Source organism: Pteropus alecto, unplaced genomic scaffold (genome assembly GCF_000325575.1).
Source record: "Pteropus alecto unplaced genomic scaffold, ASM32557v1 scaffold433, whole genome shotgun sequence".
NCBI classification, from domain to species: domain Eukaryota; kingdom Metazoa; phylum Chordata; class Mammalia; order Chiroptera; family Pteropodidae; genus Pteropus; species Pteropus alecto.
In genome coordinates this window covers 552,068-564,363 of record NW_006433953.1, presented here as the reverse complement: position 1 = coordinate 564,363, position 12,296 = coordinate 552,068, and the positions used below count along the sequence as shown (strand labels likewise).

The window sequence follows — 12,296 nt, the reverse complement described above, 5'->3', positions numbered from 1 at the left end:
GAAAGAGGTTAAGAAGCAGTTGAATAATCTAAGCAAGGGACACCCAGGACCTGAACTAAGGCAGTGGCAATGGGGATGGGCAGGGGCCAGATAGGAGAGCGTAATCAAATAGAATTAGCTCTAGTGAATGACCTGAGGTACCTAGGGGACTCCTAGATTTCTTTTGTGAATAACTGAGTAGGTAATATCAGACCCTGAGAGGTCCAAATTGAAATGGAGACAAACTTGGGGGGGGAAATGTTCAGTTTTAGACATATCGTGTGAGAGATATCTGTGAGACATAAAGATAGACAATGTTGTTTTATTAGTGTAACGTCAGATAGGCATCACAAGAGGTTAGAGGGGCAAGAGATACAGATTTGCTGGCCAACGGTTCAGAGATGGTAGTTGAAGACGTGGGAGTGGATGAGTTTTCCCAAAGAAGCTGTGTAGAGTGTTTAAGAGAACTAAGAGACATCAGCACTTAGGAGAAGAGGAACAGCAAACGTGGGATCAAGGAAGGGTTTTGTTTTGTTAGGTTTTTCCTCCCTAACATGGAAGAACTTTGAGCAACTCATGGGTGTAGGGCCGGCATAAAGAGAAGACTGGAAACAAATGAGAAATGGGGAATACCCAACTAAGGGACAGAAAGTGATTGATCAGTTACAAATGGAGGGCTTAGATTAGAAGCAAAGAAGTCAGGGCTGGCATTTGAAATATGTATATTTTTAGGCTTGGGTGGAAAGAGTCAAGGTCATGTTTAATGACCTCAGTTGTTTCTAAGAGGAAGGGGGCAGAGACACTAGGTGAGGTGTGGGAAGCAGTAAAGAGGCGTGAGGATAACAGCAAAAAGTTAGAAACAGCTGTTCTTTGGGAAAGGGAAGAGGGAGGGGACCAGGGACACTAAAAAGATTTGAGGACCCTGCTCTGGTTGGAAACTAAATATTAGTTGTATATCACTATTCAGGATTGTTTGGTTTGCTCCAGCATAACTGAGTCAGGATTTAAGTCCAAGAGTCTAGAAAGCAGATGGTTGCATTGGTCTGAGGCTGGGATCTTTTGCAGGGTGAGTACAGTGAAAGGAAAAAGGTCGAGACCACAAAGAGAGTGATGTGTAGTGAGTGATACAACAGTAGGCTATGTGATCCTGCTTTGTGGGACTCCAGTTTGATCATTTTGTTTTTCAGCTCAGAAATCTGCAGTGAATAGCTCCTTGGCTTATGTTCTAAATCCTTGAATTGATAGATAAGACAAGATTTTCCCATAAAGCTGATTCAAGCTCCACTTCCTATTACTTTCCTTTTAGACTCATCCCTTCATAGTGACTCCCTCTGCTTTTGCTCTGGCAGCTCTCTGCCTAAATACCACACCTCTCAGCTGCCTGAATCCTATGTAGCCTTCGCAAGATCCAGTTCTAATCACACTTCCTCTGACAAAACCTCCTTGGCCACCATATTCTGAATAGAACCCTAGTTTTTCAGAATTTTTTTCCCCCAATATCACTTAGAGCATGTATTGTCTTTTACATTGTTTCTTCTATATTATGTGGGTTTTATTTCTGCAACTAATTTTTTTATACCACCACTGCACCTGCACAACATTACTAGAAAAATAACTTTTCTAATTTTCTGTATGAAAAAACCATATAGAATATAGGTTTTATTATCAGATTCAACAAACACTGTTAAATTGCTATGAGATATTCTAAAAGCTTATGCTTTGTTTCTGTACTTATCTTGATACAGACTGCTAACTATGTGGACTAGCAATGGTTCGCAGACCATACTTTGAGCAGCACTGCTTGCCATAATGTCATTTAAACTTCCCCATTTACTTTCTCAGGTAAGGGAACAGGTTTAGGTTAAGCCACATGATCAAGATCACCAGCTTAGCACTGGACAGAACTAATTCAAATGCCAAATGTCATTTTGTTCATACTAGTGATTCTCAAAGCTGGTTCTTCAAACAGGGTTTGTTTGGGGCAGTTTTTTGTTTGGTTTTATTTTGTTTTCAAGAAGTGAATTTCCTCTTTTGAATTGCAAATATATTTGATATTTTATCCTTTGTTTCCTTTGGTTCTTGAATTTTGAGGCCTGTGAGTGTTAATTTCAGATGAATATTGCTTCATCTGAACTACTTAGTTGAGTGGAAAAAGTAACTAACATCCCTTTTAAATGTCCGTATCTGCTGGGTCTAAGATGTTTGACAAAGTTCTCATCTCTTTGATGAAATGTGAAAATACAGTGTAATTAGTTTCTTCTTAAAATCAAATTAATCAAATTTAAAAGACTATACTTTATCCTGAGATTTTGTCCTAAGTTTTTTGAGTGTTTAAATAGTGAAAATAGAACATATAACAATTGTGTGGGGTGGTTTTTATAACAGCTAGATTGAAATAATTTACATACCATGAAATTCACCCTTTTAAAGTATGCAATTCATAGTTTTACAACCATTACCCACTATCTAATATTAGAATATTTTCATCATCCCAAAAAGAAACCCCGTACATACCTACTAGCAGTGATTCCCATCTCCTCTTTCCTCTAGTCTCTGACAACCACTAATCTACTTTCTATATCTATGGATTTGCTTATTTTGTACACGTCATATAAATGGAGTCATACAATATGTGACCTTTTGTATCTGGCTTCTTTTACCGAACATAATCTTCAAGTTTTATCCATGTCGTAGCATATATCAGTACTCCATTTCTTTTTATTGTCAAATAATATTCCATTGTATAGCTATGCCACTTATTGTTTATCTGTTCATCAGGTGATGGACATTTGTTTTCTCACGTTTTGACTTATAGATAGTGCTGCTATAAATATTCATGTACAAGTTTTTGTGTGGATGCACTTTTCATTTCTCTCAGATATATACCTAAGAATGGAATTGTGGGTCATGCGAATACTCTTTAACATTTTGAGGAACTGCTAAACTATTTCCCATAGCAGCTGCACCTTTTTGCAGTCCCACCAGCAATATATGAGGTGGGGGAAGGACTTTTTTTTGCGGGGGGTGGGGTAAGTGTCTTTAAGTCGCAAAATTTAAAGTTGGAACCTTATGTGAGTCTCTAAATAAATAAAGACCTACTCATGAAATCCAGAAGTTTAAGAATTACTACATTACAACAGTCTGTATTTTAAAACAAAACCAAACCTATCCAGGAGTTTATCAGTGAAAAAAATAATAGAAGAACATTTCTTTTTTCTTGGTTCTTGGTTTTCCTGTTTTGCTTCATGAGTGAAAGAGGCGGCTTAGGGGGAATTCTTTTCAAAGTAGAAAACTCAGGAGGTGGAATAAAATTCTCTGAATGGAACAGAGAAATTATAGGCTTATATGTATCTGTTGTGTCCTGTTGTCTGGAAATAGCACATGTGGCTTTTCCTTTTCACTCTTTGTAGGAGGAAAGAACTTGGTGGAGGTGACTATAGTGAGATTGTCACTCTCTTGTCTGTCTTTCTGGGTTAACCTTTGATGTTCACAGCAATACAAGAGTTTGGGCTGTTTCAAAACTCATTTACTGTGGGAGATAAAAAACACAAAGACTAACAGCTAGGGAAGGAGACGAAAGGAGACTGTAGGCTTTGAGAGAAGTTTCTCCATCTCTGTGGATACAAGCACTGAACAATAACTCTCAGTTCCTCAGCCCGCCTGCTTCATTATTTCTGAAGAAGAGTTGGAAAGGAGACCTTTGGGCTAGGAAAGGGGATAGGAGGGAGAATTTGGGAAAACAGCAGTGGCTACCTTTGCTATTTTTATTGAAAAGTACCATTTCACCAAAAGAATGAAAAATAGTGAATGTTTTAAATTTTCTTTTATTATTTTTTATTATTATTTATGCCTACAACACCTGGTCTTCCTAGGTGGTCTCCTATCCAAGTACTATCCAGGCTCGACCCTGCTTAGCTTCCAAGATCAGACCTTGGGCTTGTTCAGGGTGGCATGGCTGTAGACCATGGACCGTGGCTCCAGTGGAACCTGAACCCAGAACCTTCTGTGTGTAAAGCAGACGTGCTAACCACTACCCTGTGGAACCACGTCCTGAATGCTTTTATTTTTAAATACAAGATGTATTTTTGAGGCAGGATGGGGCAAATCTCCCCAAGTGGAGACTCAAGTCCTACACCAAGAGAGGGAGGGTCCTTGATTCCATGCAGGAAAGAATTCAAGCATGAGCCAGAGTTAGAGACAAAGGGAAAGTTTGTTAAAGAAGGAATAACGCTCCATAGACAGAGCATGGTCTCCTCTCAGTCAGAGAATGAGACTCCAAGTGTTTGAGGAAGTCGGTTTATATCTGATTCTTAGTTTTTATGAAAATCACAGCTTAAAGTCTTTGTTTTCCTGTTTTCCCTTCATGATACAGATATGCAGTGTTAAAGGTCTGGGTAAACATTAAATGTGTGGGTAAATAGTTGTTAGTAATCTCTGCAGGAATTTTCCTTTGTTGTGTAGGTTCCTCGTTTGTCTGGACTTATGGCTGATCAGGCAGGTTCCCATAGCACGGTCGAGGCTCTGACTACAGCCTGGTTTAAAATTAGTCAATTTGTGTAGTTTCTATGCCTCTTCTGTGTATCATCTTTACAAGTAATTTCTGAGATCCCTCATCTGCTTCAGATCATTCACATTTTTATGTGGTTGTGAACATTCTACCTTATGTGCCTTTTTTTAGTATAGGCTTTCGAATTTTAGTTTGCATAGTTTCTATATGTTATTTTGTTTATTGACATTCCAAAGTTTTCCTAGCTGTTCTCCAAATTTGGGATATCTGGGTTGTCTCCAAGTCTTTACCATTAAAGATAACTCATCTAAAAACATCCTAATGGGGTGTTTATTCTCTCCCTGAGCCTGTTTCTTCATCTGTAAAATGGAAGTGATTGTGTCTATCACTTAGGACTGTTGTGAGACTCAAAGTATAATAATGCTGTGAAAGCCTTTTTTAAACTAGAGTGCACTAGGAAGAGGTATTTTTGCTTTTGTACGAATGATTTTCTTTCTTTTTTTGATTATTTCCTTGGGTTATAGTCCCTGAAATGGGTTTACTGGTTCAAAATGTATGACTCTCTTGATTCAAAATTAATTCATTCAGCAAATATGTATATGCTCTCTCTATGCCCTATTCTCTATATATCCAGATCTATTCTAGGCATTGAGGAATGCAGCAATAAACAAAACAAAATATCATCATGGAGCCTCCCTTTTTTGGGCTGGATTATGACTCCTATTATATAAATAGTATATGAATATACAAATCAGTGATTCCTAAGTGCCAGTCAGAGGGACAGTACTAGTCTATAATAACATTTCTATCATTCTGAAGTGAAGTGAGAAAAATAAAGGCAATGTAGGGAGTTTTTCATAAAGATTTGTTTATGTACATTGAAGGATAGGACATAAATAAGATTATATCATATATGCTTTTTTATATTAAACTATTTTGGGAAACATGGTGTTAATAGATATTAGTGGGGTTTTTTTTAAAGCATTTGTTTTTTTAATATCCCTATTATCAGTCATGATAAGATGGTTTCCCCAGTTTGGAGGGATATATACTGGTACATGAAATTATAAAGCATGAGAACCACTGATTTTTAATTTTGTAGTATCCATCCCAATTTAGAATGCACTTTTATGTCACTTAATTAGATTCTCACAGTACAATAACCATGTAAGGGAGGTAGGGTAGGTATTTATCAGTTCAGGTCCTCCAGGGAGCAGACACTGAGATGGAGTTAGGGATGCAAGAGGTTCATTGAGGAGTGTGCCTGTGATAGATTGAGGGGAGAGCAGGACTGGGGGCAAGGAGAGCCTCAAGCCACAAGGCAGATCTGACAGTCTCAGCCAATGGGAAACTCTAAAGTAAGAAAGAATTGCCTGATAGAGGAGTCCTTGCTGGACAGAAATGACTAGGCCTTATATATATACCCCTGTGCTTTGTCATTACCTGGGGGCTGTCAAGGAAGAATAGGACTGAGGTCGATCCTGGAGGTGCTGTCAGTTAGCCACATTCTTGGCAGCTGAATGGCAACCTCTTTCTTGAAGAGAAATCTGAGCGGACACCTCCATGGCTGCTACAATATCCTTTCCCCTGTTTTTCAGATGAGAAAACCAAGACTGACTTGGTGAAGAATAGACAGGTAGGCAAATGAAGCTGGGACTCTGATCCCACCTTCTGACCATTGTACTGTTCTTTCTATTACGCCAGGTTGCATTTACGAGTTTTTACTGGATGTGTCTCATATGAAAGAATTCAATGCATTCAGAAATGCATAAGACAATATTTAGTAGAAGAGGAAAGATGTATTTGGGGTAATTATAGTGTAAAGTAATTCAGTGCTGGAGGTGGAAGTACATATAGAGTGATGTGTGCCATCAAATCCTGTCCTGCTTTGTAGGTGATCAGGAAAAGCTTCATGGAAGAGTGGCATTTGGGCTGGATTTTGAAGGTCAGACAGGCTTAGAACTTTCAGATTTAAGGAAGGGCAGACTGTACAGAAGGAGGGAATAAACTGAGCAAAGGTTTGGAGAGCATGTGGGGGCTCTGTGTCTTGGAACATGTATGTTTATGTTCCTTGGGTGGGGGCGGGGCGGGGGAGATAGCCAGAGGAGGCAACCAAGCTGTGGATCTAAGAATGATGAGTTGGATGGGGGTGTGTGAAGTAAATATAACACAGATAATTAAATTATAAGTCTTATAAGTATAAGGAGAAGAAGGTGAGGCCAGACAGACTAGATGAGTAACTTTTAGTGAACTGCAAGTTTTCTGTCCCCGGCTGATGTTTTAACTGTGTTTCCACCAGGGAAGGCTGAAACTCCTGTTGAGAGTTTATTTATTCAAGTGCTAATGAATAGGCACAAGACTGCCAGCCTGCCTCATGACCCCTGGCCTGCGAGCTTTACAATAGGTTGTCTGACTCATTTCTTCTGCTTTTTCTGTTGCTCTCTGGTTTTGTCAAAATTGCAGGGGATTAGAACTTGAAGTCTTGGGTCTCTTACAGAACCTCTTCCCTTTCCACATCTGCAAGGATGGCTTCTTCCTTATCTGCTTTCCTCTTCCCTACTTATTTTGGTAGCCAGGTAACAGGTAGCTGTTGCCAACTCTTATTTTTGCCTTTCAGGTAAAGTGACGGGTTGAAGACAGAGGTTTGAGTGCTCTGTTGGGGTCAATTTCACAAATATTTAATGTTTACTTAGAATTAGTCTGCTATAGAGGAGGGAAGCTGGGAGAATGTCAGGGACCCTTCCAGACATGGCTTTCTCTCTGCTATTAGAAGACTTTATTATTTCACCCTTTTTAATGCCACAGTGTGATGCTGTGGCTTATTTCAAAGTTGTGCAAATTCAGCATCTTTATAGCCAGCTCTGCTTTCTGTTTTTGTCAGCTTCTTAGGCTGCCACTTGGAGGGTGCAGACACAGAAGAAGCCCTTCAGTGTGTGTGTGTGTGTGTGTGTGTCAGAGAGAGAGAGAGAGAGAGAGAGAGAGAGAGAGAATGCATATGTATACACACTAGTAGTCTGAAAAAGGTGAATGTATCTTTGAAGAGAGTCAGAGGTCACCCCGGTCCTGGGATCTGCAAGTCCCATGAGAAAGGGCAGCGAAGGGAAGTCTCCCTTCAGTCTTCCTGGTTTTTCAGTGAGTGTTTTACTAGCTCACTCTTGTTGTACTGAGGGGTCAGAAAGTAGGTTGGCAGTGGGTGGGGGTAAAGGGAGAGCAGGCAGCTTAGAGAAGTAGACCAATTACATAAAAGCCAGGACATAACATCAGGCATTAAACCTTAGTCCTTTGGGCATTACCCATTTCCTGGGGGGTGGAACCAGGGTGGAGTCAGGGGCTAGAGGTAGGTGTGGAACAGGTCTTTTAGAGGAAGCTGCCACAGCTGAGAATAGCATGGCTGACTATGCCAAGGGGACGGGATCGATGGATATTCCCGATTTTCCACGGGAACAGGTTAGCGAATATAATGTGTTCGTGTGTGTCTGTGTTATTATTGTTAGGTTCCGAAACATCCAAGGTTCTGGAGCTGTGCTTACTTGATTATCTGATGAGGATTTAGGAATCTTAATGAAAAGGTGGTATGCTTCAGAAAAGGAAGATGGTTCTGGGAATTTAACCAGTTCCTATTTACCTCTTTTTCTCACCCATTCTGTTAGATGCTGGCTTCTACAAAGATTACCAAAACTTAAGAGTAACTTTAGGGAGGAGAGTGCCTCAGAAGCCTCCAGGCTCCTAGGGTAGATCAGATCCTAAGTGGAATCAGTGTATGGTGAAAGCTGAATTTTCTTAATTCTTGTGGTACATAGAGCTGTAACAGTGGATGTAGAAAGGCTGTGGGAGGTGGAGGGGCCCTGGGTCTGGCAATTTTAAGAGAGAGGGAAGCTCATGCTCTGCCTGCTTCCTCCAAAAGGCTGCAGAGCTCTTTCACCCACCCTTCTGGGTGAAAGTTGATGCCTTTCTCTCACTGACCTTTCTTTCTACTAGGTTGTCTTGACTCTGGAACAGGCTATTTCTACAGTGTCAGACCCAAGTTAGAGCATGGGCAGGTGCTTAATCCTTAGGCTTGAAGCCTCTTCGGTTTCGATCAGGTAGAAGCCTTAACTTAAAGCTTTCCCTGGGACTTGGGAGCAGCACTTTTGGTTCTGACAAAGGTGGAGCATCTAACGATCTTGTTCAGAATAATCTGAACATTAGGGTCCTGCTTTGTTCCCCTCTCTCTTTCATGAGAGGAGCCTACATTTGTTATCTCTCCCTGTCTCTGCAGGCCATGTCATTTCTGTCTCTCCTGTCTCCACCTGCCTTACCTCTCTATTGGCTGGTCCACTGATGTATGGACTTGTTCATGATGAATTGTGAACTTCTGGCCACATGTAGTGCCCTTGGGTACTTGGAAGGCGACACCTACCACAAGGAACCAGATTGCTTAGGTGAGTACCTTTTTGAGAAAACAGGTAAAAAATTTGCTGGAGTCGAGGAGGTCTGTTGGATTTTTCAAGCCATGGGTATGAAAACCATATGGGCCTGGGTGGAGCTTCTTCCAAGGTTTCATGTATTTATTCTGTCCCTGAAGAGAGTGTGAAGGATTTGATCCGCTACTTGAGGCATGAGGATGAGACGCGAGATGTACGACAGCAGCTGGGGGCAGCGCAGATCCTGCAGAGTGACCTCCTACCCATCCTTACCCAACACCACCAGGACAAGCCTCTCTTTGATGCTGTTATCAGGTTGGCTCCCAGCTTTTTAACTTTCGCTGTCTGTGTTTGGTTTTTGAGCTGATAGATTTTGATGTTTGTGCCTGGTGAGGAAACTTAATAACCTCTTCCTCCTTCATTGACTCCCCAGGCTGATGGTGAACTTGACACAACCTGCCTTGCTTTGTTTTGGCAGTGTGCCCAAGGAGCCTAGCTTCCGGCACCATTTTCTACAGGTGCTAGCTTACTTGCAGGCCTACAAAGAGGTGAGGTTTTTCTTCAGAGTCCCTAGGGAAGAATTTGGGGGCAGTAGGGAAGGAGAAGGTGAGGTGGGGGCTAGCACTACTTAAGATACATTCTCCTTTTTCATTTTTCTTCAGAGTCCCTAGGGAAGAATTTGGGGGCCGTAGGGAAGGAGAAGGTGGGGGCTAGCACTACTTAAGATATATTCTCCTTTTTCGTAGGCCTTTGCCAGTGAGAAGCCTTTTGGAGTCCTCAGTGAAACCTTGTATGAGCTGTTGCAGCTGGTAAGTGAGTCTCTACTTTCCAAGACCCCAAGGACAGTTAGTCCCTTGCTCCTCCTCTGGGCAGAGCCCCAGGCTCTGTCATTGTCAAGACAGGCTGAGTTTGGAGATACATAATCCGATCCATTGCCTGACTGCCTTGGGGCTGCTTGAAGTCTTTTCTTTTTTTCAATCCTACTCCTCTGTGCCTTGGTCCCACAGCCAGGGTAGATGCCTCCTGCCTGCCACAGGGACTCTCTTCCTCTAACTCTCCTTCTGACTAGGGCTGGGAGGAACGGCAAGAGGAAGACAACTTGCTGATTGAGCGGATCCTGCTGCTGGTCAGAAATATTCTCCACGTCCCTGCTGACCTTGATCAGGAGAAGGTGAGAAGGTCTTGGGTTGTCTGAGTTCTTGTGCTTGGTTAGGTCAAGCTGGCTTTTTTCACTTTTCCATCCTCTGACAAGTCGCAGGGCGCAGGTGGATCTTTGGTCAAGGAATGAATTGGAAAACCTCAAGGCAGGGCAGTGGAACTGACTGACCTCTCTTTTTACCCTCACCACTCACTGCTCAGAGGATTGATGATGATGCCAGTGTCCATGACCAGCTTCTCTGGGCAATTCACCTCAGTGGCCTGGATGACCTGCTCCTCTTCCTGGCCAGCTCGCCTGCTGAGCAGCAGTGGAGCCTACATGTGCTAGAGATCATCTCCCTTATGTTTCGTGACCAGGTGAGGCCCTGGCCTATTGTCCTGATCCCTTCATTCACATACTTTTCTGCTCTGTGGCCAGAATTGCTCTTACGATAATGGCTGAATTCTCTGTGGGAAGGTGGCTGACAAAGTAGCCAATGTCATGATTATGGGGTCCCATCAACAGTCCTATTTTGTTCACTCTTTCTGTCCCAAATAGAGTGAACTCAGAATAAGGAATAAAACTATCCTTCTGACTCTTCCCTCCTTGTTCCAAATCTAGACCCCTGAGCAGCTGGCTAGAGTAGGACAAGGACGTGTAGCTCATGAGCGGAGCACAGATGTGGCAGAACTGGAGGTGTTGCGCCAGCGAGAGATGGCAGAAAAGAGGACTCGAGCCCTTCAGCGAGGCAATAGGTGGGTGGCAGGGAGCTGTTCCAGCCACGTTTCCATTCTTTCGCTATGGAATACTGAGGGCTTGGGCCAACTGCTAAGACAGTGGTGACTGGATAGCATTTTGCAGTTATAACATGCTTTGACATGCTGATGAAAGAAAATGGGGATAAAGCTTCCAGAGAATTGAGAAATCCCCCTGGACTTTTTTTTCCCCCCTTCGCGGTAGGCATTCTCGATTTGGGGGTTCCTATGTTGTCCAGGGGTTGAAATCCATTGGAGAGAGGGACCTCATCTTTCACAAAGGTCTCCACAATGTGAGTATGCCCCCATCTGGGTTGGGAACTCCGTGTTGTGGAGTTGGGGTACCTAGGAAGGGTGAGCATCTCTAGAAGTAAAGATTCCCTGTTTCAGAGCTTACAGAGTTGGAGACAATAGTAGAGCCTCTGGCATTATTGTCTTTACTTCTGTCTTCACTTAGCACCGGAGGGAGAGAACTTTCTAAAAATTGCTTCTGAGAAAACTACAGAAACCAGGAGGTGGAAAGAGCTGCAAGGGGGGCGGGGTTAGGAGTAATTCTAATCCCCAACCCACACCCCCAGCTCCAAAACTACAGTTCAGATTTGGGAAAGCAGCCCCGGAGGGTGCCTAAACGTCGCCAGGCTGCCCGGGAGCTGTCCATTCAGCGCCGTTCAGCCCTCAATGTGAGACTCTTCCTCAGAGACTTCTGCTCTGAGTTCCTGGAGAACTGTTATAACCGGCTCATGGGCTCAGTGAAGGTGAGAGCCTAAGGAAAGATGGAGTAGAGAGGTGATGGGGCCAGGGTAAGAAAGGCAACCTGGGGAGGAGCCTGTGGGAGGCTGACTCTGAAGTGTGGACTAGTAGGTGGGAAGGGTGTAGGGTGCCCCTGAGAGATGGTGCCTCTAGGGAAAATCACCCTAGAGGAGGGGGAAAGGAATGGGGAGAGAACAAGAGACAAGAGGGTTGGAAATTGTGTAATAATCCCAGAATATTGTTACAGTGGCATCCAGGGTCCACCCCATCATCATAGGACAGGAGGAAATTGGAAGCCTGAGGTCACGGAATGGTCTTTTTTTCCTGGACGTTAGGATAACCTGCTTCGGGAGAAAGCTCAGCAGCATGATGAGACTTACTACATGTGGGCCTTGGCTTTCTTCATGGCCTTCAACCGAGCTGCCTCCTTCCGGCCAGGCCTGGTCTCTGAGACCCTCAGTGTTCGTACCTTCCACTTCATTGAGCAGAACCTCACGAACTACTATGAGATGATGCTGACTGATCGTAAGGAAGCTGCCTCCTGGGCACGCCGGTGAGTGGGATGAGAATTGGAGTCAGATTGGGCATCTTGACCACGCTAGGAATTTGAATGCCTGAATTCTGGATGGTACTTTGTTTTCTGTTTCAGGGTTAAGGTGGTCAGGCTAGGGGGCAAGAACTGGTTGGGTCATTCTTTTGTCGATGGCACTATTTGGAGGGGAGAGCGGATACAGAAGGGTGGTACTATTTCCATGAACCTGTGT

At 43.1% G+C, this 12,296-nt stretch overlaps 1 protein-coding gene and 1 pseudogene across 3 annotated transcripts in view; one reads left to right on the top strand and one right to left on the bottom strand.

Moving 5' to 3' along the window:
• TIMELESS (timeless circadian regulator) overlaps positions 1 to 12,296 on the top strand; it is a 22,756-nt gene that overhangs the window by 2,419 nt on the left and 8,041 nt on the right. For 2 of the 3 annotated variants that reach the window (XM_015587067.2, XM_006908906.3), the window contains exons 2-11: positions 8,745 to 8,907; positions 9,051 to 9,204; positions 9,323 to 9,437; positions 9,636 to 9,698; positions 9,959 to 10,060; positions 10,249 to 10,404; positions 10,649 to 10,782; positions 10,988 to 11,075; positions 11,361 to 11,537; positions 11,868 to 12,085. In XM_015587067.2, the coding sequence (XP_015442553.1) occupies positions 8,811 to 8,907; positions 9,051 to 9,204; positions 9,323 to 9,437; positions 9,636 to 9,698; positions 9,959 to 10,060; positions 10,249 to 10,404; positions 10,649 to 10,782; positions 10,988 to 11,075; positions 11,361 to 11,537; positions 11,868 to 12,085 (1,304 nt within the window). In that variant the 5' untranslated portion in view covers positions 8,745 to 8,810. Of the gene's footprint in view, positions 1 to 6,084; positions 6,123 to 8,744; positions 8,908 to 9,050; positions 9,205 to 9,322; positions 9,438 to 9,635; positions 9,699 to 9,958; positions 10,061 to 10,248; positions 10,405 to 10,648; positions 10,783 to 10,987; positions 11,076 to 11,360; positions 11,538 to 11,867; positions 12,086 to 12,296 lie in introns of all 3 variants that reach the window. The other variant, XM_015587065.2, reaches the window with a different exon arrangement.
• LOC112477449 lies at positions 3,827 to 3,942 on the bottom strand (annotated as a pseudogene).